At 47.6% G+C, this 24,583-nt stretch overlaps 1 protein-coding gene across 1 annotated transcript in view; it reads right to left on the bottom strand.

Annotated features, from left to right (window-relative positions):
* The window catches only part of LOC147104969 (scavenger receptor class B member 1-like), a 31,274-nt gene extending 10,615 nt beyond the window's left edge, over positions 1–20,659 (bottom strand). Inside the window, exons 1-5 of the mRNA XM_085962127.1 lie at positions 20,579–20,659; positions 19,549–19,752; positions 16,730–16,825; positions 15,903–16,018; positions 14,719–14,885 (exon numbers count right to left, since the gene is read on the bottom strand). Coding sequence (XP_085818253.1) covers positions 14,719–14,885; positions 15,903–16,018; positions 16,730–16,825; positions 19,549–19,749 — 580 coding nt within the window. The 5' untranslated portion in view covers positions 19,750–19,752; positions 20,579–20,659. The remainder of the gene's footprint in view (positions 1–14,718; positions 14,886–15,902; positions 16,019–16,729; positions 16,826–19,548; positions 19,753–20,578) is intronic.
* Between the last annotated feature and the right edge of the window lie 3,924 nt (positions 20,660–24,583).

Here is a 24,583-nt window from a genome sequence, read left to right as displayed (position 1 = left end):
TGGACTCTGTGTATCAGGAGGTGATCACACCTATGAAGTTAATTAATTCAGATGTAGCCCATGGTCAGGGACAGGACGGTGTGACTACGAGTGAGGCAGGTACGGGGATCCAGGAGGTAGAGCTGGAGGAGCCACAGCCCTTGCTCTTGTCCAACAGGTTCGAGGTTCTTACTCCCTGTGGGGACAGGAGCAGGGACTGCAGGGAGGATGAGCAACCTGGCCACAGCATCGTGGAACAGGGGGCCATTCAAGAGGGGGGAGTAAATAGAAATGTTGTAGTGGTAGGGGATAGTATTAATAGGGGGATAGATAGAGTTCTCTGCAGCCAAGAGCGAGAGTCCCGAAGGCGGTGTTACCTACCCGGTGCCAGGGTTAAGGACATCTCCTCTGGGCTGGAAAGAAACTTGCAGTGGGAGGGGGTGGATCCAGTTGTCGTGGTCCATGTTGGTACAAACGACGTAGATAGGACTAGGAAACAGGTTCTGTTAAAGGAGTATGAGCAGCTAGGGGTCAAATTAAAAAACAGAACCTCAAGGGTAATAATCTCTGGATTATTACCTGAGCCACGAGCGAATTTGGCTAGGACAAATAAAATTAGAGCGTTAAATGCGTGGCTCAAAGACTGGTGTGGGAGAAATGGGTTTTGCTTCCTGGGACACTGGCACCAGTACTGGGGCAGGAGGGAGCTGTTCCGTTGGGACGGGCTTCACTTGGCCAGTGCTGGGACTAGAGTCCTGGTGGATCATATAACTAGGGCTGTAGAGAGGGCTTTAAATTAACTAGTGGGGTGGAGGTTCCTAGAGAGCAAATAATAAAAATGGCAACAGAGAAGGTCATAGACTTAGGTAGCAGTGGGGAAATTAAAAACCAGAGCGTGTCAGGAAGGGGCAGAAGGTATGGAGTAAAAGGTAAAGTAATAAAAAGGGCAAAAGCAGCAACTAAGTGTCACAAAACATATTTGAAAGTTCTCTATCTGAATGCACGTAGCATTCGTAACAAAATAGACGAGTTAATGGCACAAATAACTACATATGGGTATGATCTTGTGGCCATTACAGAAACATGGCTGCAGGGTGACAATGCCTGGGAATTAAACATACCAGGTTATTTAACGATCAGGAAGGACAGGCAGGAAGGAAGGGGAGGTGGGGTGGCTATGTTAATAAAGGAAGGAATCACTGTAATACAGAGAAATGATATTGGGTCAAAAGATCAGGATAATGAAACAGTTTGGGTGGAGGTAAGGAATAATAAGGGGAAAAAAACACTAGTGGGCATGACTATGCCTCCGAACAGTTGCAACTCTGTTGGACGGAGTATCAATCAGGAAATAGTTGAGGCTTGTAATAAGGGAACATCTATAATTATGGGGGATTTTAACTATCATATTAATTGGACAAATCAAATTGGGCAGGGCTGCCTTGAGGATGAGTTCATTGAGTGTATTAGGGATGGGTTTCTTGAGCAGTATGTAACTGAACCGACGAGGGGGCAAGCAACCTTAGATCTGGTCCTGTGTAACGAGACAGGATTAATTAAAAATGTCCTAGTAAAGGATCCCCTTGGAATGAGTGACCATAACATGGTTGAATTCCATATTCAATTAGAGGGTGAGAAGGTTGGATCTCAAACAAGCGTGCTAAGCTTGAATAAAAGAGACTATGAAGGTATGAGAGCGGAATTGAGTAGAGTGGATTGGGAAAATAGATTAAAGGGTAAGACGATACATGATCAGTGGTGTACATTTAAGGAGTTATTTTACAACTTCCAAAAAATATATATTCTACTGAGAAGAAAAGGGTGTAAAAGAAAAGACAGCCATCCATGGCTAAGTAAAGAAATTAAGGATAGTATTCGACTAAAAACAAGGGCATATAAGGTAGCCAAATCTAGCGGGAGGATAGAGGATTGGGAAAACTTTAAAAGACAGTAAAAAATAACAAAAAGATTGATCAAGAAAGGGAAGATAGATTATGAAAGTAAATTAGCAAAAAATATAAAAACAGATAGTAAGAGTTTTTATAGTTATATAAAAAGAAAAAGGGTGGCTAAAGTAAATGTTGGTCCCTTAGAGGATGAGACCGGGAAATTAATGGTGGGAAATATGGAGATGGCAAAAACACTGAATGAATATTTTGTATCAGTCTTTACAGTAGAGGACACTAAGAATATCCCAACACTGGAGAAACAGGGGGCTATGGTGGGGGGGGGAGGAGCTAAACACGATCAAAATCACTAAGGAAGTGGTACTCGGTAAAATAATGGGACTCAAGGGGGATAAATCACCTGGACCTGATGACTTACATCCTAGGGTCTTGAGGGAAGTGGCGGTAGGGATTGTGGATGCATTGGTAATAATTTTCCAAACTCCCTGGACTCAGCAAAGGTACCGGCAGACTGGAAAACTGCTAATGTAACACCCTTATTTAAAAAGGGCAGTAGACAGAAGGCTGGAAACTATAGACCGGTTAGCCTAACATCTGTGGTAGGTAAAATTTTGGAGCCCATTATTAAGGAGACAGTAACAGGACATTTGGATAATCATAATTTAATAGGACAAAGTCAGCATGGTTTTATGAAGGGGAAGTCATGTTTGACAAATTTGCTGGAGTTCTTTGAGGAAGTAACATATAGGGTGGATAAAGGGGAACCAGTGGACGTAGTGTATTTAGACTTCCAAAAGGCATTTGACAAGGTGCCACACAAAAGATTGCTTAAGATAAAAAATCACGGGATTGTGGGTAATATTCTGGCATGGATAGAGGATTGGCTATCTAACAGAGGCAGCGAGTTGGGATAAATGGTTCATTCTCAGACTGGCAATCAGTAACTAGTGGTGTTCCACAGGGGTCAGTGCTGGGTCCCCAACTCTTTACAATCTATATTAACGAATTGGAGGAGGGGACCGAGTGTAACATATCAAAGTTTGCAGATGATATTAAGATGGGAGGGAAAGTAGTGAGTGAGGAGGTCATAAAAAACCTGCAAGGGGACACAGACAGGCTAAGTAAGTGGGCAGAGATTTGGCAGATGGAATACAATACTGGAAAGTGTGAGGTTATGCACTTTGGCAGGAAAAATCGTAGAGCAAGTTATTATCTTAATGGCAAGAAACTGGAAAGTACTGAAGTACAAAGGGATCTGGGGGTCCTGGTGCACAAAACTCAAAAGGTTAGTATGCAGGTGCAGCAAGTGATTAAGAAGGCCAATGGAATGTTGGCTTTCATTGCTAGGGGGATAGAATATAAAAATAGGGAGGTATTGCTTCAGTTGTACAGGGTATTTGTGAGACCGCACCTGGAATACTGCATACAGTTTTGGTGTCCATACTTAAGAAAAGACATACTTGCTCTCGAGTCAGTACAAAGAAGGTTCACTCGGTTAATCCCGGGGATGAGGGGATGGACATATGAGGAGAGGTTGAGTAGATTGGGACTCTACTCATTGGAGTTCAGAAGAATGAGAGGCGATCTTATTGAAACATATAAGATTGTGAAGGGGTTGGATCGGGTGGATGCGGGGAGGATGTTCCCGATGATGGGTGAAACTAGAACTAGGGGGCATAGTCTTAGAATAAGGGGCTGCTCTTTCAAAACTGAGATGAGGAGGAACTACTTCACTCAGAGGGTGGCAGGTCCATGGAATATGCTGCCCCAAAAAGCTGTAGAAGCTACATCATTACATAAATTTAAAACAGAAATAGACAGTTTCCTAGAAGTAAAGGGAATTAAGGGTTACGGGGAGCGGGCAGGAATTTGGACATGAGTCTAGGTTCGGATCGGACATGGCCCTGTGGGTAGCGGAGCGGGCCCAGGGGCCGTGTAGCCTGATCCTGCTCCTATTTCGTGTGTCTAATTCTGTTAGATTCAGGAGATGGTTCTGTGATAGTAGATTGGCGGTTAGGATCAGATCAGCCATGATCTTATTGAATGACGGAGCAGGCTCGAGGGGCCGATTGGCCTACTCCTGCTCCTATTTCTTATGTTCTTATGTAAGCAGGGGTCGGGGGGGAGGCTGGGGCTCCCTGCAGGGGTCGGGGGGAGGCTGGGGCTCCCAGCAGGGGTCGGGGGAAGGCTGGGGCTCCCAGCAGGTGTCGGGGGAAGGCTGGGGCTCCCAGCAGGTGTCGGGGGAAGGCTGGGGCTCCCAGCAGGTGTCGGGGGAAGGCTGGGGCTCCCAGCAGGGGTCGGGGAGAGGCTGGGGCTCCCAGCAGGTGTTGGGGGAAGGCTGGGGCTCCCAGCAGGGGTCGGGGAGAGGCTGGGGCTCCCAGTCCGATGTGGCAGTGTAATTAACTCTGTATTTCTCTTAATTTCCTTCAACAAAAACATAACAAGCAAATTGTTTTGTGCGAGTTAATTTTCATGAACCTGTTTCAGTCTGTGAGCCGCACTGGGAACAATCTTGCTCACGAGTTCCCAGCTTTCATTTGACTCTGGGTAGGGGAGATTTTCCCGACGCGTTTTAGCAGAGTTTTCTGGTCGTGACCTTACCTCAGCAAACCAAATTAAAGGAAGCAGCATCGTCTGCATTTTCCCAGTAATTCTAAAGAAGGAAAGTGAAAGGTTATTATGCTGCGTGAGGAATTGATCACCTGTCCTGTGAGCAATTGTCAATCTTATCCTGAATTTGGTTTCAGAAGCTGTGGCTAAATACTTTCAAGATGAGGTAACGCTCCCTGCCAACAGTTTATTTAATGAATGGAAGGAAACACCGCGGGACACACTCACTGGAAGGAGACACACTATAAGGTCGGGACCCAGGAACGAGGTCGAGGCCCAGGGACGAGGACGGGGCCCAGGAACGAGGTCGAGGCCGAGGGACGAGGACGAGGACGGGGCCCAGGGGCGAGGCCCAGGGGTGAGGACGGGACACAGGGGCGAGGACGGGACACAGGGGCGAGGTCGAGGCCCAGGGGCGAGGATGGGACCCGGGGTGAGGATGGGACCCAGGGGCGAGGACGAGCCCTGCAGCAAGGCTGGGGCCCAGGAGTGGCGCAGCGTGGACCAGCAGCGGACCACACCGCAACCTATGAAACCCAGGCAGAGAGGACCTGCGGGAAGGAGGGAGGAGGACAGTAGGAATATGTCTGTGTGTGCTAGGCCGATGGAGCAGAGCCTGGTCTCCAATCGTCTTGGATCTCCTTGCCATTGGACCAAGACCTTGCTCTGTCAGCCCGTGTGGTAGCTGGTGTGCAACGGCCACCCCACGTTAAAAGAATTCATGCACAGGCATCTTCCACCCTTTAAAATGAAGTTCGGGACCTGGAACGTCTAGACCCTCATGGACAACCCCAACAGTGACAGACCGGAACGCCGTACTGCTATCGTTGCTCGGGAGCTCAGACGTTTCGACATTGACATCGCCGCCCTAAGCAAGACCCGGCGGGCTGGGGAAGCCCAGCTCAAGGAGCAAGGTGGTGGCTACACCTTCTTCTGGAAAGGCAAACCTGAAGAAGAACGCCGCCTCCATGGGGTCGGCTTCGCCATAAAAAATGGGCGAGTTGAACGTCTCAGAGACTCCCCTTGTGGAATAAACAAATGCCTCATGACTCGACGGCTCACCCTAGCCCGGAACCAGTGCACTACCGTCATCAGTGCATACGCCCCAATGCTGGAAGCCACAGACGAGACCAAAGAGGAATTCTACTTCCTGTCCCGAGTCCCAACAGGCGACAAGCTGATCCTCCTTGGCGACTTCAACGCCAGAGTTGGAAAAGACACAGACCTTTGGGGAGGTGAGGTCGGCAGCGGGAGTAGGGAAAGCTAACTCCAACGGTACCCTCCTCCTGATGAAATGCTTAGAACATGGCCTTGTCATAACCAACACCTTGTTCCGTCAGAGAGACAAGTACAAGGCTTCATGGCAGCACCCTTGCTCCAAGCACTGGCATCTGCTGGACTATGTTATCATCCAAGCAAGGGACCACAAGGACATCCGCATCACCGTGCCATGACAGGAGCGGACGACTGCTGGACAGACCGTCGCTTAATCCACTCTGTCATCTCCATCAATGTAGCCCCAAAACAGCGGTGGCCACAGAAACAATGCCGCAGGAAAATCAACGCTGGAGCACTCAAAGACCCTGCTAAAAAAGCCCTATTCAGCCTGCACCTCACAACCAACCTGACGACTCCCAGTGATTGTCAGAGTGTCCACAGCACCTGGTCTGCACTCAAGGCCTCCATAATCAGCACCTGTGAAGAGATGCTTGGTCACTCGACCAGGAAACACCAAGACTGGTTCGACGAGAATGACCAGGAGATCCAGGAGCTAATAACCCGCAAGCGCAAAGCATTCCTGATCTGGAAACAGCAACAGAACTCGAGAGCAAGAAAGCAGCTCTACAGGCGCCTGAAGGCCGAGGCCCAACAAAAAACTCGTGACTTAACGAACAGATGGTGGGTGGAGAAAGCATAGGAGATCCAGCAGCTAGCCGACAACCACGATGTGCGTGGATTCTTTAGCACAGTCAAGACCATCTACGGCCCAAGCACCCAAGGCCCTACCCTACTGCGGGCCAAGAACAGAGAAACTCATCAAGGACAGGGAGGCAGTCAGTGCCCGCTGGAAGGAGCACTTCGAAGATCTCCTTAACCGAGACTCTGTCTTCGATGGGAGTGTCCTCAACTCCATCACGCAGCATGCTACCCGCCACCACCTCAGCACAACCCCAGCCCGGCATGAGGTTGAAAAGACCATCCGACAACTGAAGAGCAACAAAGCCTCAGGAGCAGATGGAATCCCCGCCGAGGTGCTAAAACATGGCGGAGAAGCGCCATTGGCGCAATTACATGAACTCATTTCTCTTATTTGGAAGGAGAGCATGCCAGGAGGTCTCAGAGACGCCGTAATCGTGACCATCTTCAAGGAAGGTGACAAGTCTGATTGCGGTAATTACAGAGGAGTCTCCCTGCTGTCTGCCACAGGGAAAGCCATCGCAAGAATCCTCCTCAATCACCTTCTCCCAGTGGCTGAAGAGCTCCTCTCAGAGTCGCAATGCGGATTCCACCCACTAAGGGGCACAATGGACATGATCTTCACTGCGCATCAACTACATGAGAAATGCAGGGAACAGCGCCAACCGCTGTACATGGCCTTCTTTGACCTCACAAAGGCCTTCAACACCGTCAACCGTGAGGGATTATGGAGTGTCCTCCTCAAACTCGGCTGCCCTCAAAAGTTTGTCACCATCCTCCGCCTGCTTCACGATGACATGCAAGCCGTGATCCTGACCAATGGATCCACCATAGACCCAATTCACGTATGGACCGGGGTCAAGCAAGGCTGTGTCATCGCACCAACGCTCTTCTTGATCTTCCTGGCTGCAATGCTCCATCTCACCCTCAGTAAGCTCCCCACTGGAGTGGAGCTAATCTACAGAACAAATGGGAAACTGTTCAACCTCCGTCGCCGCCAGTCCAGATCCAAGGTCGTCCCATTCTCTGTCATAAGAACATAAGAAATAGGAGCAGGAATAGGCCACTTGGCCCCTTGAGCCTGCTGCGTCATTCAATAAGATCATGACTGATCTAGGGCTCAAAGCCACTTCCCAACCCGCTCCCCATAACCCTTCACTCCCTTATCTTGCAAAAATTTGCCTATCTCCACTTTAAATGTATTTAATGACCCAGCCTCCACAGCTCTCTGGGGCAGAGAATTCCACAGATTTACGACCCTCTGAGAGAAGAAATACCAAGGGGCAGAAAACGTTAGTGGGAGTTGTATACAGACCTCCAAACAGTAATGCTGAGGTTGGGGATGGCATTAAACGGGAAATTAGAGACGTGTGCAATAAGGGCACAGCAGTCATCATGGGTGACTTTAATCTACATATAGATTGGGCTAAGCAAATTAGTAACAATACTGTGGAGGAGCAATTCCTGGAGTGTATACGGGATGGTTTCCTGGACCAATATGTCGAGGAATCAACTAGAGATCAGGCCATCTTAGACTGGGTATTATGTAATGAGAAAGGATTAATTAGCAATCTTGTGTGAGGCCCCTTGGGGCGAAGCGATCATAATATGATCGAATTCTTCATTATGATGGAGAGTGAAGTAGTTGACTCAGGGACTAGGGTCCTGAATTTAAATAAAGGAAACTACGATGGTATGAGGCGCGAGTTGGCTAGGATGGATTGGGGAATGTTACTTAAAGGGTTGAAGGTGGATCGGCAATGGCAAACATTTAAAGACCGCATGGATGAACTACAGAATTTGTTCATCCCTGTTTGCCATAAAAATAAAACAAAAAAGGTGACTCAACCGTGGCTAACAAGGGAAATTAGGGATAGCATAAGATCCAAGGAGAGGACATATAAATTGGCCAGAAAAAGCAGCAAACCTGAGGATTGGGAGCAATTTAGGATTCAGCAAAGGAGGACAAAGGGATTAATTAAGAGGGGGAAAATAGAGTATGAGAGTAAGTGTGCAGGGAACATAAAAACTGACTGTAAAAGCTTCTATAGATATGTGAAGAGAAAAAGATTGGTGAAGTCAAGTGCAGGTCCCTTGCAGACAGAATCAGGGGAATTTATAATGGGGAACAAAGAAATGGCAGACCAACTAAATACATACTTTGGTTCTGTCTTCACAAAGGAGGACACAAATAACCTCCCAGAGATGTCAGGGAACATAGGTTCGAATGAGAGGAACTGAATGAAATCAGTATTTGTAGGGAAATATTGTTAGGGAAATTGACAGGATTGACAGCCGATAAATCTCCAGGGCCTGATAGTCTACATCCTAGGGTACTTAAGGAAGTGGCCCTAGAAATAGTAGATGCATTGCTGGTCATCTTCTAAAATTCTATAGACTCTGGAACAGTTCCCATGGATTGGAGGGTAGCTAATGTAACCCCACTATTCAAAAAAGGTGGTAGAGAGAAAACGGTGAATTATAGACCGGTAAGCCTGACATCGGTAGTGGGGAAAATGCTAGAGTCCATTATAAAAGATGTAATAGAAGAGCACTTGGAAAACAGTAACAGGATCGGACAAAGTCAACATGGATTTACAAAAGGTAAATCGTGCTTGACTAATCTACTGGAATTTTTTGAGGATGTAACTGGTAGAATAGATAAGGGAGAACCAGTGGATGTGGTGTATTTGGACTTTCAGAAGGCTTTCGATAAGGTCCCGCATAAGAGATTAGCATGTAAACTTAAAGCACTTGGGATTGGGGGTAAGGTACTGACTTGGATAGAGAACTGGTTGGCAGACAGGAAGCAAAGAGTTGGAATAAACAGCTCTTTTTCCGAGTGGCAGGCAGTGACTAGTGGGGTACCGCAGGGATCGGTGCTAGAACCCCAGCTATTCACAATATATATTAATGATCTAGACGAGGGAACCAGATGTAATATCTTCAAGTTTGCAGTCGACACAAAGCTGGGTGGGCGTGTGTGCTGTGAGGAGGATGCCGAGAAACTCCAGTATGATTTGGACAGGTTGGGTGATTGGGCAGATGCATGGCAGATGCAGTATAATGTGGATAAATGCGAGGTTATCCACTTTGGTGGCAAAAACAGGAAGGCAGATTATTATCTGAACGGCAATAGATTGGGAGAAGGGGAAGTGCAACGAGACCTGGGTGTCCTTGTGCACCAGTCGCTGAAGGTAAGCATGCAGGTGCAGCAGGCAGTTAAGAAAGCAAATGGTATGTTGGCCTTCGTAGCGAGAGGGTTCGAGTACAGGAACAAGGATGTCTTGCTACAGTTGTACAGGGCCTTGGTGAGAACACACATTGAGTAGTGTGTGCAGTTTTGGTTGCCTTATCTGAGGAAGGATGTTCTTGCCATGGAGAGAGCGCAGCGAAGATTCACCAGGCTGATACCTGGGATGGCAGGAATGACGTATGAGGAGAGGAGCATTAATCTCCTTTACAGTTGCGCTCTGTCCAGCAGTAATATTTGTGAGTCTGTTACTGTGTCACATCGTATTGGAAGATGGATTTCGAAGGATGCCAGCTGATTACTGTCGATCTGATTCTGTAGTTCCCACCCCACTTGCACTGACAATAATGAACTGTTTCCTGAAAATACCTGATGTGTTGGACGCGGACACAGTTTAATTATTTCAGTGTAATTCTTTACAAGGGTGACTGAGGGAGAGACTAACAGCCTACGCCAGTTGGAAAGCTAGCAGCGGCCGTTACACAAGTACGATGGGCCGAATGGCCTCCTCCGCTTTAATTTCTATGATTCGGGTGAGCTTACAGGCTCCGGGGAGTGGGGTAAAAGAAAAAGACTCGCATTTCTCCAGTGCCTTTCACGACCTCGGGACATCCCAAAGCGCTTCACAGCCAATGAAGTACCTTTTGAAGTGTAGTCACTGTTGTAATGTGGGAAACATGGGAGCTAATTTGCGCACAGCAAGCTCCCACAAACAGCAATGTGATAATGACCAGATCATCTGTTTTTGTCATGTTGATTGAGGGATAAATATTGGCCCCAGGACACCGGGGAGAACTCTCCCGCTCTTCTTCAAACAGTGCCATGGGATCTTTTACATCCACCTGAAAGAGCAGATGGGGCCTCGGTTTAACGTCTCATCCGAAAGACAGCACCTGTGACAGTGCAGCACTCCCTCAGCACTGCAATTCCAGTTCTTAAGGGGAAGGTTCATTCATGCTGCAGAATCTCATTCTCAGCATTGCTGGCTGTGGACCTGTCAGCAAGCAGGAGCAGGCCAAGCCCAAGGAGCCGGATGACTCAACCAGCTGTATTCATGGCAGATCCACACCGCAGGGAGAGAGCTTGCAGATTTTCGGACCAAGCATTGGAGGAGTTGGTGCCCGCTGTGAAGATTCGGAAGGCGGTGCTATACCCGGCAAGTGGCAGGAGGCCCTCGCTGCACGCCATGTGGAGGGAGGTTGCCCATCAGGTCTCAGGCAGCACTGTAGTCCCCAGGACCCACACACAGTGCAGGAAGAAATTTAACAACCTCACTCAGGTGGTCAGGGTGAGTCAATGCCTCAACAAATGCTATATACCACCATCTGAACCTCAGTCTGCACACACTGGCCAAAGCACCTCACCCCCAGCACTCATCCACCAACAATCTCTACCTACCAACACTCACACCCACATCTCACACCTTGCACACAATGACAGCTATAAGAACATAAGAAATAGGAGCAGGAGTAGGCCAATCGGCCCCTCGAGCCAACTATGGCAGGCACATCACCCAAACACATTGCTCCACACTCACTCACACACTTTCCTTTCTCTTGCAGGCCAAGGTGGCTCACAGCAGGAGGGAGCAGGAGCGCACAGGCGGGGGACAAGCCGACACCCAACCACTGTCTGCGCTGGAGCATCGAGTGCTGATGATTATTAGGAGGCCAGGTGGTGGGCACCGTGGCCACCGGTGACGTTGACCCCCTTGGGGACAACAACGGTATGTTCATCACTACTCCTTCTTCTCACATCCCACTTACCCCTCACCCCACAAGCCTTTCGCACTTTCCAGCTAATCATGTTCTATGCATGCATTTCTCCCTTCCTGCCCCACTCCCCTCACCTTAACCTGTCTCTTGTGCCTTTATGCTTTCAGATAATCAGCAAGCACCAGAGCAGCCTGTGCCAAGAGCACATTAGAGTGTGATGCGGGAGAAGGAGGAGGAAGAACACACTGCATCACTGCATGTCTCACCCGCAGGCACCAGCTCAGATACTGACACTACGCGTTCATTAGAGGTTAGTATAGTAGTGGGATCTGCACAGGGTGATGCACCAGGAACGAGTGGGCTGCAGCAAGGCCAGGGGGAAAGGGTAGCTCAGGGGCCAGCTCCCCAGAGAGCGAGTTTGCACGCGAGTTCTGCTGCACAGGACTCAGATGAGGACCTCGATAGGGAGGCCTTTAGAAGAAGGGTGATAGCCATGCACACCGAGATGATAGGTGCAATGGCAAGGGTGCCAGAGAGCCTTTCAGCAATGGTAAGGAGCGTGGAGGAGTCCACCTCCAACAGAGCTCTGTGCACACCATGGAGCCCATCATTTCCAGTCTGCAAAGGATGGCAGACTCCCAGAGAGACCGTGGCGACCCAGACCTGATGCCGCATATGATGGGCGATCTGGCAGCTTCCATTGCAGCACAGACGGAAGCAACGCAACGTCTTAGTGCTGTAATGCTGTCTATGGTTGTTGCCATTCAATCTCAGACTGCTCTCATGCAGTCTCAGCTTGATGCCACGCAAGCTCTGACAGCTGCCATCATGGCTGGGTCTACCACCGTCGACCGGGGTTTTCACAGTGTCACAGCACGCCAGTAATCTGTGCTGCAACAGATTGCTAGGGATGCTGAGGTGATGCCCCAGGGGAGTGGCAGAAGGTCAGTGGAGCAGGAACCTGCTGTCCTCTCTCAGGATGACAGCATTCTTGCTCCCATCACTGCCACTCCGCCATTGCCCTTGTCGCTGCCTGTCATCCAGCCAGCCCTGACTGCTACCGTCCATCCTGAGGTGGTACAGTCTACAGCCGGGCCTTCCAGGCCCAGAGCTGGTCGAGGGCGTCCTGCGAGGCCATCTGAAGTCTCCCACATGGACACTCTGCAGCCTTCCACCAGCCGTGCAGCAGTCACTGGGCCAACACTTTGCAGGAGCACTAGAGCAGGCAAAGGCACAGTAACAAGAGGCACTAAGGGATCACACAAGGGTGAATAGTAAAAATTGTTGTTGTAAAGATGTGTTCACTGATTATTGATAAATTTATTAAATCACTTCAGATAATTTTGTACTGTCTCTCATTTCAGTTGTGCGCTGTGATATGGCCTGCGAGAGGGATGGAATGATGGGGATGTGGTGAGCAACAGGGATCTGGGGTTGAATTTACTGGAATCGCAGTCTGATGAGACGCTCAAGGACCGCCCTTCTGGAAGGCCGATTGAGTGGCTGCCCCCTCCCTTGCTCCTGTTCCTCCTCCTCCTCTCCTCCTGAAGTGGTCCTGCAATCCCTGCTGGCAAGGGCTGGGCCCTCATGATGGCCAAATTGTAGAGCATGCAGCACACCACAATGAAATGGGACATCCGCTCTGCCGAGTACTGGAGGGCTCCTCCCGAGTGGTCAAGGCAGCGGAACTGTTGCTTCAGCAGGCCGATGTTCCTGGTGACAGCATGGCTCTCATTATATGACTACTGTGCAGAAGTGTTGGGGTTGCGGAGTGGAGTCATGAGTCAGGTGGAGAGCGGCTACCCCTTGTCTCTGACCAGTTAGCCACGAGCTTGATGTGTTCCAGCACACTTCCAGCCACCATCAGGCTGGCGCAGGATGAAGGCATCGTGGCTGCTGCCAGGATAGCGGGCATTCACATTGAGGAATCGCTGTCTGTGGTCGCACACCAACTGGACATTAAGTGAATGGCAGCCTTTGCCGTTATGGAAGACATCAGGATTGTTATATGGTGCCCGCAAAGCCATGTGGGTGCAGTCAATGGTGCCCTGCACCATGGGGAATCCCACTATCCTGGCAAAGCCACATGCACGCTTGTCCTGCTTCCCTCTGGTGGTGGGAAGGAAATGTGGTCCCTTCTCCTACTGCAGAGAGCCTCTGTGACCTCCCTGATGCAGCGATGGATGGCGAACTGCGATATGTTAGCTATAACTCCTGTTGCAGACTGGAAGGATCCACTGGTGAAGAAATCGAGGGCTGTGGAGGCTCAGTCGTTGAGTATATTCAAGACAGAGATCGATAGATTTTTGAATATTAAGGGAATCAGTGGATATAGGGATAGTTCAAGAAAGTGGAGATGAGGTAGGTCAGCCTGATCTTATTGAATGGCGGAGCAGTCTCAAAGGGCCAAATGGCCCACTCCTGCTCCTATTTCTTATGTTCCTCTTAACCTTCTCTACTCAAAGGAGAACAATCCCAGCTTCTCCAGTCTCTCCCCATAATGGTATCATCCCTGGTACCATTCTAGTACCATTCTAGTACCCTCTCCAAGGCCTTGACATCCTTCCTAAAGTGTGGTGTCCAGAATTGGACATAATATTCCAGCTGGGGCCGAACCAGTGTTTTATAAAGGTTTAGCATAACTTCCTGGCTTTTGTACTCTATCCTCTATTAATAAAACCAAGGATCCCGTATGCTTTTATAACAGCCTTCTCAACTTGTCCCACCACCTTCAATGATTTGTGTGCAGTCACCCCCAGGTCTCTCTGTTCCTGCACCCCCTTTAAAATTACACCATTTAGTTTATATTGCCTCTCCTCAATCTTCCTACCAAAATGTATCACTTCATACTTCTCTACGTTAAATTTCATCGGCCATGTGTCTGCCCATTTCACTGGTCTGTCTGTGTCCTCCTGAAGTCTGTTACTATCTGCCTCATTGTTTACTACATTTCTGAGTTTTGTGTCCTCTGCAAACTTTGAAATTGTGCCCTGTATACCAAAGTCCAGGTCATTAATAGATATCAAAAAGAGCAGTGGCCCCAACACCAACCCCTGGGGAACACCACTGTACACTTCCCTCCAGTCTGAAAAACAACTGTTCACCACTACTCTCTGCTTTCTGTCCCTTAGCCAGTTTTGTATCCACGCTGCCACCGTCCCTTTAATCCTAAGAGCTTCAACTTTGCTAATAACATCATTACTCTCAACATCATCATAAAAGCAAATCTCAATGAAAAGAAAGGAAAAACTGAAATATGAATATGATTCAGTGTTTATTTCTTGTATCTATGATTTGTGATTGTTTAACTATGCGTTATATAGATTCAGATACTCACGGTCTCGGCACGTGCTGACGTTCAGCACCCCCGACTGTCTGCACGGACAGAAGCCTTCATTGGGGGGATACACCGTTCCATTCGCAAACATGGTCTTGGGAGCAATGTACCAGAAAGAAGGTAACCCAAAGGTCCTGCCTGATCTTTGGTAAACTAATTCCAATGACCTGTTCAAATTTAAAAGTGAAATTGCTTAAGAATCAGTTTCCTGCCAATTTTACAACTGCTAAGTGAAAGAATTACCTGCTGTGTTACCCTGTTGGTGCCTGTTCATTGCACAACACATTTATTGCCACTTGTATCATGTTAGCACAATGTAGGCCAAAGGCCATGGAAGTGACAACATTCTACAAAACATTAAATGCAGTCAGGTGGGGTACCATATCTTCAATAAACTATTCTAAATCTGATGGCAGAAAATTGTGTGAACATTTACTAAAACCTTGAAGAAGCCCCCACTTATGACCTGGAGGAAGCCCCCCATTTACTGTGAGGTGTATGGGGGTGGCGTGACTTTATCCTTTTCTCTTTTGCTCTGTGCCGCTGCTTGCGATCAGGAACTGAAGGTAGAATCAAAACATTTTCCAGTCCCATCTTGTGCCACATTGGAAACTCTTGCCTCTGAGAAGGAAATTATTAGGATCAGGAGGAGGCCATTCAGCCCCTCGAGCCTGTTCTGCTATTCAATGAGATCATGGCTGATCTATATCCTAACTCCATCCACCCACCTTGGCCCATATCCCTTAATACCCTTGACTACTGATCTCAGATTTAAAGTTATTAATTGAGCTAGGATCTATTGCTTTTTGTAGGAAAGAGTACCACACTTCTACCACTCTTTGCATGAAGAAGTGTTTCATAACTTCTCTCCTGAATGGCCTGGCTCTGATTTTAAGGATATGTCCCCTTGTCCTAGACCCTCCACCAGAGGAAGGGTAGGTGTTATTTATGATTCTGCATTTGTGATTAGTGTCTGGAGACAGACAAGAAACAGTTCCCATCCCATGTTTGTCATCTTTAAGCCTCTCCCTTTGGTAAATAATCTCAATTTAAACGAGTACTTTTTGACTCCCTCAATTGCATTTCACTCCTGCCCCCACCTGAACCCCCTTTACAATATGGACTTGTACCATTTACCAAACACTCATTGTATTTGTGGCTCACAAATCTTTGTTGATTCGTACCGACAGGCATCGGGGCTAAAAAACTTTAACGTGTCTGATGGATCCATGAACGGTGGCCACATTTCACCCGCTGTTCCATTCAACATGTTGCACTGGTCAGAATGCCAATAGTTTACCTAGAATATGTGAAGTATATTTATATTAAGTCACATTTCATGATATACAAAATAAAGGTTTCAAATATGGTGCTTGATCGACCACGGAATCATAGGAATACAGAAACCACGATGGAGCCTGGGTTCCGCCACACCCCACACTCCCTGCACCCCGCCCCCCCACACTATAAACGGTTCACTCCCCATCCCGAGGACAGGGACTGTACCCCCACACCCCACACCTCCCCACACCCCCCCACACCACCACTATAAACGGTTCACTCCTCATCCAGAGGACAGGGACTGTACCCCCATGCACCCCACCCCCCCACACTATAAACAGTTCACTCCCCATCCAGAGGACAGGGACTGTACCCCCGCAACCCACACCCCCCCACACGGCCTCCCCACACCCCACGCTCCCCCCACACCCCACACCCGACACCTCCCCACCTCCCCCCACACCCCACCCCCCCCCCACACCCCACCCCCTCCCATGCCTCCCCACACCCTCCCCCACCTCTCCACACCCCACGCCCCCCACACCCCCCCCACACCTCCCCACACTATAAATGGTTCAAACCCTATCCCGAGGACAGGGACTGTACCCCCACACCCCAACCCCCCGCACCACACCCGCCCCCCCCCCGCACCACATACCCCACAACCCCCGAACCCCGCCCTCCCACACTATAAACGGTTCACTCCCCATCCCAAGGACAGGAACTGTACCTTTTTAACACCATTCCATCTGCTCACTTTCTGAACTTTATTAATGTTATCAACTCCTGTATTAATTGTGAATAATCCAGTGTCTGTGTTGTTGAACTGTAACAGAATCAGAGTACAGGCTGTTAGATCATTTAGTCTTCACATGAAAGGGAATTTACAATTCACTTACCCTCAGAGTAAAGCCAGTCACATTGTGACAGGGAGTTAGAACTGATTTCGACAACGCATCTCCCACCTTTAGCAGCGAGTGGCGGGGGAGTGAGCTAATCAACCCCATCTCCATTTTGTAACGTGCAACAAGCCCCATAAAATGCTTTGCTCACTTCCTGCACTGTGGGGACATGGGGTTCAGGGGTGCCCATCACACTGTGGGCAGCAGAATAATGTGGAGCAGGACTCAGGACCTTGCATCAAGATGTCACTACGAAGATTGGGGTCAGAGTTTTTGGGGGTTACTGGGGGTTTTGGCCTCCTGCAGGATCTGGCATGCGAACCAGGACCACTCGGTGCCGCAAAGGTCTTCCTCACCTCGAGGAAGAAACATTCAGTAGGTTTACTTTGATGTGGGAGAGGCATGTTACAGGAGCCAGTGGCCAAAGAACAATATACAAGCAGCTTATCATTATCCTCACCATCACTAATACTGCTTTACTGTGATGGATTGCTGTATTCTGATCTACACTAGGAAATAACTACCATACCTCCAACAGACTGCAACGAGGACCCAAGGTTTTTGCAGGACTTATTTTTTCTAATTAATTCTCAAGATGTGGGGTATTCACTGATAATTGCATGATGTTCAGTTCCATTTGCAACTGCTCAGATAATGAAGCAGTCTATGCCTGCATACAGCAAGACCTAGATGACATTCACGCTTGGGCTTATAAGTGGCAGGTAACATTTGCGCCACACAAGTGCCAAACAACGACTATCTCCAACAAGCGAGCATCTAATCACCGCCCCATGACATTCAACAGCATTACCATCGCTGAATCCCCCACCATCAACATCCTGGGGGTCACCATTGACCAGAAACTTAACTGGACCAGCCACATAAATACTGTGGCAACAAGAGCAGGTCAGAGGCTGGGTATTCTGCAACGAGTGTCTCACCTGTCTCCACAAAGCCTTTCCACCATCTACAAGGCACAAGTGAGGAGTTTGATGGAATACTCTCCACTTGCCTGGATGAGTGCAGCTCCAACAACACTGAAGAAGCTCGACACCATCCAGGACAAAGCAGCCCGCTTGATTGGCACCCCATCCACTACCTTTAACATTAACTCCCTCCACCACTGGCGTACCATGGTTGCAGCTTCTTCGACAACACCTCCCAAACCCATGACCTCTTCCACCTAGAAGGACAAGGCCAGCAGGCGCATGGGAACATCACCACCTCCAAGTTACACACCATCCTGACTTGGAAATATATCGGCTGTTCCTTCATCATCACTGGGTCAAAATCCTGGAACTCCCTCCCTAACAGCACTGTGGGAGTACCTTCACCACACGGACTGCAGCGGTTCAAGAAGGCGGCTCACCACCATCTTCTCAAGGGCAACTAGGGATGGGCAATAAATGCTGGCCTTGCCAGCGATGCCCACATCCCAGGAGAGATCTCTAAATCAGCCTGAGAGGAAGGAATTAACTTTGTGTACAGATTCAGTGTTTGACAGCTTCAAAGAGCTGTCAAACGCTGATATTTCATCTGTCAAAAGCTCTTGAGAGATGAAATCTCAATCTGTGACGTCACCTGTTGCCGGGTGGCCCTTAATTGGCCTGCTGAGTCCGCTGGGCGGGCTCAACAAGGTCAATCAAGTGAAAATCGCGTGGGTTGGCCACAACTCGATGGAGGCGGGACTACAACCCCGAAAGTTGTAGTCCCGCCTCCTACACGCCTCCAGAATCAAAATCCAGCCCAGAGAGTTGAAGACTTAGAGCCTGCCTCTGAAGAATCGCTTTGCCCCTTTACAGCGAATCTATCATCCCATTTGAAAGTTCAATTTTTATACCTTTTTGCAGTGGTATTTCCTTTGAAGTTTTCTGCTGATGTAAGCTAATTATCTCTCGTCATTTTTCTGCTGACCCCTGCTATTTTTACAGTTAGATCAGCTGGTAGCATTAAGCATTATGTCTCTACCCTAGGTGTTTGAAGCTTATCATAAAAAACGGTGTGGAACAGGTGCATCTTGTGTAAATAAAAACACCTCAACTCGGGTGATCTATGCAATTCTTATTTACCTCAGTTGGTTGCAACACAGACTCGTGCCTCCTGTGTTTCATTTGATGTCATTTTTACGAAGGCATATGTTTCTTAATTTTCTGTGTTTCTTTCCAAAGTGTTGGTTTAGGACACCTTAACAGGGTGTACCATTATGTTCTTTCCAAGGCTTCAGACTTTCAGGAACCTCCAACCTCCTGTTTCAATAAGGTTATTGATTCAGTGTCAACAACTTATCTTATCTCAATAGCCTGTATGCTGTTTACAGCTTCTCCATTGTTGAGGCTTTTAGATTTCCAGACCTAGTATGTCATGTTACAAAGGTCAGAATTCTTTCATAGAATGGTGTATTTTTCTGAATATAGCTTCCTTCACATCATGTCTGGGTCTGTTGTAGACTCATTGATAGAGATTGATCGCTGTGATTAGTCAACAACCCCATTATCATTGGATCATGTGACTACCAGGATGGGAGAAGGCAAACTCGATGGACTTTGGTCATTTTTCGTCTAGCAATTCCTATATTCCGTGTTTGCTCATTTTACTTAATTTTGAAAGCTACAAATTCTTCCTACCTGTACCTGCAAGTAATACTCACATCTGCAAACAAACCAAACTTGTTCTTAAAGGGGAGGAGGTTTGGGAAGAGTTTTTTAAGGAAGTTAATAAGTTCATCATCATATCCCCACATTATCTCCTGTACAGTCTTTTTGATGAAAGCAGTCTGATTAAACTCCTTCATGGCAACATTGTATATGAGCTTCATCGATGGAGGGAGTTTCTCGGCCACGATCGCCATCCCCTAAAGTTAAAACAAACAACAATTTAAAAAATATTAGTAGATGATAAGAAACGTTTGTTCAGACCAGCAGTGAATTTGGTGCATGTGACTCTGGATTCTAAAGAAAATGCACAACTATAAGAAGGCATTTATTTTTAGGTTGTGAAGGAGAATGTATTTTAAATACCGTATCACATGCATTGAAAGGAAGAATGTGCATTTATATAGCATCATAATAATGTGGAAATAACCCAATGCATCAGACAGGAGTGAGGAGGACAGACAATTGTGGGTTGCACTTACAGCAGGCTTCCTTAGGGTGCCAGAAATACCCCATAACCTTGATTTTTTTCCCTTCAAGTATTTATCCAATTCCCTTTTGAAAGTTACTATTGAATCTGCTCCCACCGCCCTTTCAGGCAGCGTTCCAGATCACAACAACTCACTGTGTAAAAAAAAATTCTCATCTCCCCTTTTGCCAATTACTTTAAATCTGTGTCCTCTGGTTACCGACCCTCCCGCTACTGGAAACAGTTTCTCCTTATTTACTTGATCAAAACCCTCCATGATTTTGAACACCTCTATCAAATCTCCCTTTAACCTTCTCTGCTCTAAGGAGAACAACCCCAGCTTCTCCAGTCTATCCACGTAACTGAAGTCCCTCATCCCTGGTGTCATTCTAGTAAATTTCAGCGCCCATGAATATATCATCATTTTCAAAAATCCTCATAGTTTGTCCACTTGCATGTAAATTTATTGAGGTTTGTGAACCTGTAATCAACATCTGCATTGCCTGCTGCAGCTGCCTTGATTTAATGCTAATGTAGCCTGGCGAGGGGAGACCTACCAGTGCGAGTATGTTGGGCAAGACCAGCTCGTCGCTCTCATTCCCAATCGACCGTTCAGGAACAAAATGAAACTGGCGATATACACGATATGAAACGGTGTAATTCTCATTAAAGGTTATGTTGCTTTTTGGCCTGTACTCTCTGTAAAATGAGAAACATGTCAATGATTACAATATTTAATTTTAAATTTTAATTTCTCTCATCAGTGTATGCAAAGACTGCAATACCATTCACCATATACAGGTAGAACGTCCCGAATCAGGCAACCTCAGGACCGAGGTCGAGCCGGTTTTTGGGTTTGTCTCGACTTCAGAACATGTTTCTGATGTCCGAAGTCCGGAAACGCCCAAGCCCAGCTTGCGCTTTTGGTAAGATAGCAAAATACTGCAGATGCTGGAAATCCGAAATAACAACAGAAAATGCTGGAAAATCTCAGGCCAGGCAACATCCGTGGAGAGCGAAAGAGAGTCAACGTTTCGGGTCGAAACCCTTTGTCAAGACTGAAGAAGCACTGGAAATGAAACAGATTAAAAGGCCAGGCTAGGAGAGAACAAAAAAGAGAAGTGAAGAGACATTAAGGTATTCAAAACCAGACGAGATGGTGATAGGACTAGTTTAGTGTCCCTCTTAATGTCTCTTCACTTCTCTTTTGTTCTCTCCCAGCCCCCAAACTGGCCTTTTAATCTGTTTCATTTCCTGTGCTTCTTCAGTCTTGATAAAGGGTTTCGGCCTGAAATGTTGACTCTATTTCTCTCTCCACGGATGTTGCCTGGCCTGCTGAGTTTTTCCAGCATTTTCTGTTGTTATTACAGTTTTTGGTAAACCTCCCTCAGGGTGTCCGGATTCCGGAACATTTTATGGATTCCAGACCCCTGCCACCAATTGTCCCAGAGTCCGCATTCTGGAACTCTGGATTTGGGACGCTCAACATGTACAGGGTAACAATCTCTCTGTGTTCCCCTGTACTCACCATAATAAGTCATCAAAAAGCCTAATGAGAACTTCTAATCCTTCTTAGATGTTTGATTGGTGTTGATGTGTGATGTGTGTGAGGGTCTCTAGCTCACAAATTAACATAATTTACCATATTGCTCCTGAACCAAAGTCAGGTTTTTAAGAGGCAATGATGATGAAGACTTCAGTTTACAGACTATGTACAGATGCTTCACGGGTAACATTGAATCCCAGAGACTTGATGTCCTCAGTTCATGCAGTCTGATTACCCAATGAAGACATCAAACCTTTTTGTATATTCATTCTCACGATGTGGGCTTCGCTAACAATGCCAGCATTTATTGCCCATCCCTAGTTGCCCCGAGAAGGCAGTGGTGGGCCTTCTTCTTGAACCGCTGCAGTCCGTGTGGTAAAGATGCTCCCACAGTGTTGTTAGGAAGGGAGTTCCAGGATTTTGACCCAGTGACGATGAAGGAACGGCGATATATTTCCAAGTCAGGATGGTGTGTGACTTGGCGGGGTACTTGGAGGTGGTGGTGTTCCCATGCCCCTGCTGCCCTTGTCCTTCTAGGTGGTAGAGGTCGCGGGTTTGGGAGGTGCTGTCAAAGAAGCCTTGGCGAGTTGCTGCAGTGCATCTTGTAAATGGTACACACTGCAGCCACGGTACACCAGTGGTGGAGGGAGTGAATGTTTAAGGTGGTGGTTGAGGTGCCAATCAAGCTGATTGCTTTGTCCTGGATGGTGTTGAGGTTCTTGAGTGTTGTTGGAGCTGCACTCATCCAGGCAAGTGGAGAGTATTCCATCACACACCTGACTTGTGCCTTGTAGATGGTAGAGAGGCTTTGGAGAGTCAGGAGGTGAGACACTCGCCACAGAATACCCAGCCTCTGGCCTGCTCTAGTAGCCACAGTATTTGTGTGGCTGGTTCAGTTAATTTTCTGGTCAATGGTGACCACCAGGATGTCAATGATTGGGGATTCAGCAATGGTAATGCCATTGAGTGTCATGGGGAGGTGGTTAGATGCTCTCTTGTTGGAGATAGTCATTGCCTGGCATTTGTGTGGCATAAATGTTACTTGCCACTTATTAGCCCAAGCCTGAATGTTGTCTAGGTCTTGCTGCATGCGGGCACGGACTGCTTCACTATCTGAGGAGTTGCAAATGTAATTGTCAAAACAGCCCCAGTTCTACCTTATGATGGAGGGAAGGTCATTGATGAAGCAGCTGAAGATGGCTGGGCCTAGGACACTGCCCTGAGGAACTCCTGCAGCGATATCCTGGGGCTGAGATGATCGACCTTCAATCACCACAACCATCTTCCTTTGTGCCAGGTTTGATGAGACAGTTACAGATTTACAGGAAGATGAGCTGAACTTCAAATACTTGCTCCCTTAGTTGGGCTTTTCTGCAAACAGTGTCCTTCAGTGCAGTGATCATTCTCGCTTTACAGACAAATGCAGCGATTTGGATTCAGGAAGCTCGGTTTGTGTAATGCTTGTGAGTATCACAATTTGGGTTTTTTATAGATCCCTTTTACAGGGCTCTTCCCACTTAATGGTTGAACAGTCCTTTCCATAAACAGAACTTATTTTATTTTTATTCGTTCATGGGTTGTGGACGTCGCTGGCAAGGCCGGCATTTATTGCCCATCCCTAATTACCCTCGAGAAGGTGGTGGTGAGCCGCCTTCTTGAACCACTGCAGTCCGTGTGGTGAAGGTGCTCCCACAGTGTTGTTGGGGAGGGAGTCCCAGCATTTTGACCCAGCGACGATGAAGCAACGGCCGATATACTTCCAAGTCAGGATGGTGTGTGACTTGGAGGTGGTGGTGTTCCCATCATCAGAATCATAGAAATTTACAGCACAGAAGGTGGCCATTCAGCCCATCCTGTCCATGCCGGTAGACAAATAGCTCTCCACCCTAATCCCACTTTCCAGCACTTGGTCCGTAGCCTTGTAGGTTACGGCACTTCAAGTTCATATCCAAGTACTTTTTAAATGTAATGAGGGTTTCTGCCTCTACCACCCTTTCAGGCAGTGAGTTCCAGACCCCACCACCCTCTGGGTGAAAAAAAATTCTCTTCAAATCCGCTCTAAACTTCTGACCAATTACTTTAAATCTAAGCCCCCTGGTTATTGACCCGTCTGCTAAGGGAAATAGGTCCCTCATAATTTTATACACCTCAATTAGGTCTCCTCTCAGCCTCCTCTGTTCCAAAGAAAACAACCCCAGCCTGTCCAATCTTTCCTCATAGCTAAAATTCCCCAGTCCAGGCAACATCCTTGTAAATCTCCTCTGCACCCTCTCTAGTGCAATCACATCCTTCCTGTAATGTGGTGACCAGAACTGCACGCAGTACTCTTGCTGCGGCCTAACTAGTGTTTTATACAGTTCAAGCATAACCTCCCTGCTCTTATATTCTATGCCTCGGCTAATAAAGGCATGTATCCTGTATGCCTTCTTAACCACCTTATCTACCTGTCCTGCTACCTTCAGGGATCTGTGGACATGCACACCAAGGTCCCCCTGATCTTCAGCATTTCTCAGTGTCCTACCATTTATAGTGTATTCCCTTGCCTTGTTAGCCCTCCCCAAATGCATTACCTCACACTTCGCTGGATTGAATTCCATTTGCCACTGTTCTGCCCACCTGACCAGTCCATTGATATCTTCCTGCAGTCTGCAGCTTTCTTCTTCATTATCAAACACACAGCCGATTTTTGTATCATCTGCAAACATCTTAAATCATACTTCCTACATTCAAGTCCAAATCATTGATATATACCACAAAAAGCAAAGGACCCAGTACTGAGCCCTGCGGAACCCCACTGAAAACAGCCTTCCAGTCACAAAAACACCCTTTGACCATTACCCTTTGTTTCCTGCCTCTGAGCCAATTTTGGATCCAACTTGCCAGTTTGCCTTGGATCCCATGGGCTTTTACTTTCATGACCAGTCTGCCATGCGGGACATTATCAAAAGCCTTGCTAAAATCTATATAGACTACATCAAACGCACTACCCTCATCGACCCTCCTTGTTACCCTCCAT

The sequence above is a fragment of the Somniosus microcephalus genome, chromosome 19 (genome assembly GCF_052327205.1).
Source record: "Somniosus microcephalus isolate GS21.2 chromosome 19, FLI_Smic_1.0, whole genome shotgun sequence".
Taxonomy (NCBI): domain Eukaryota; kingdom Metazoa; phylum Chordata; class Chondrichthyes; order Squaliformes; family Somniosidae; genus Somniosus; species Somniosus microcephalus.
Note: the sequence above shows the minus strand (reverse complement) of the source record. Positions and strands in the feature narration are given on the sequence as shown.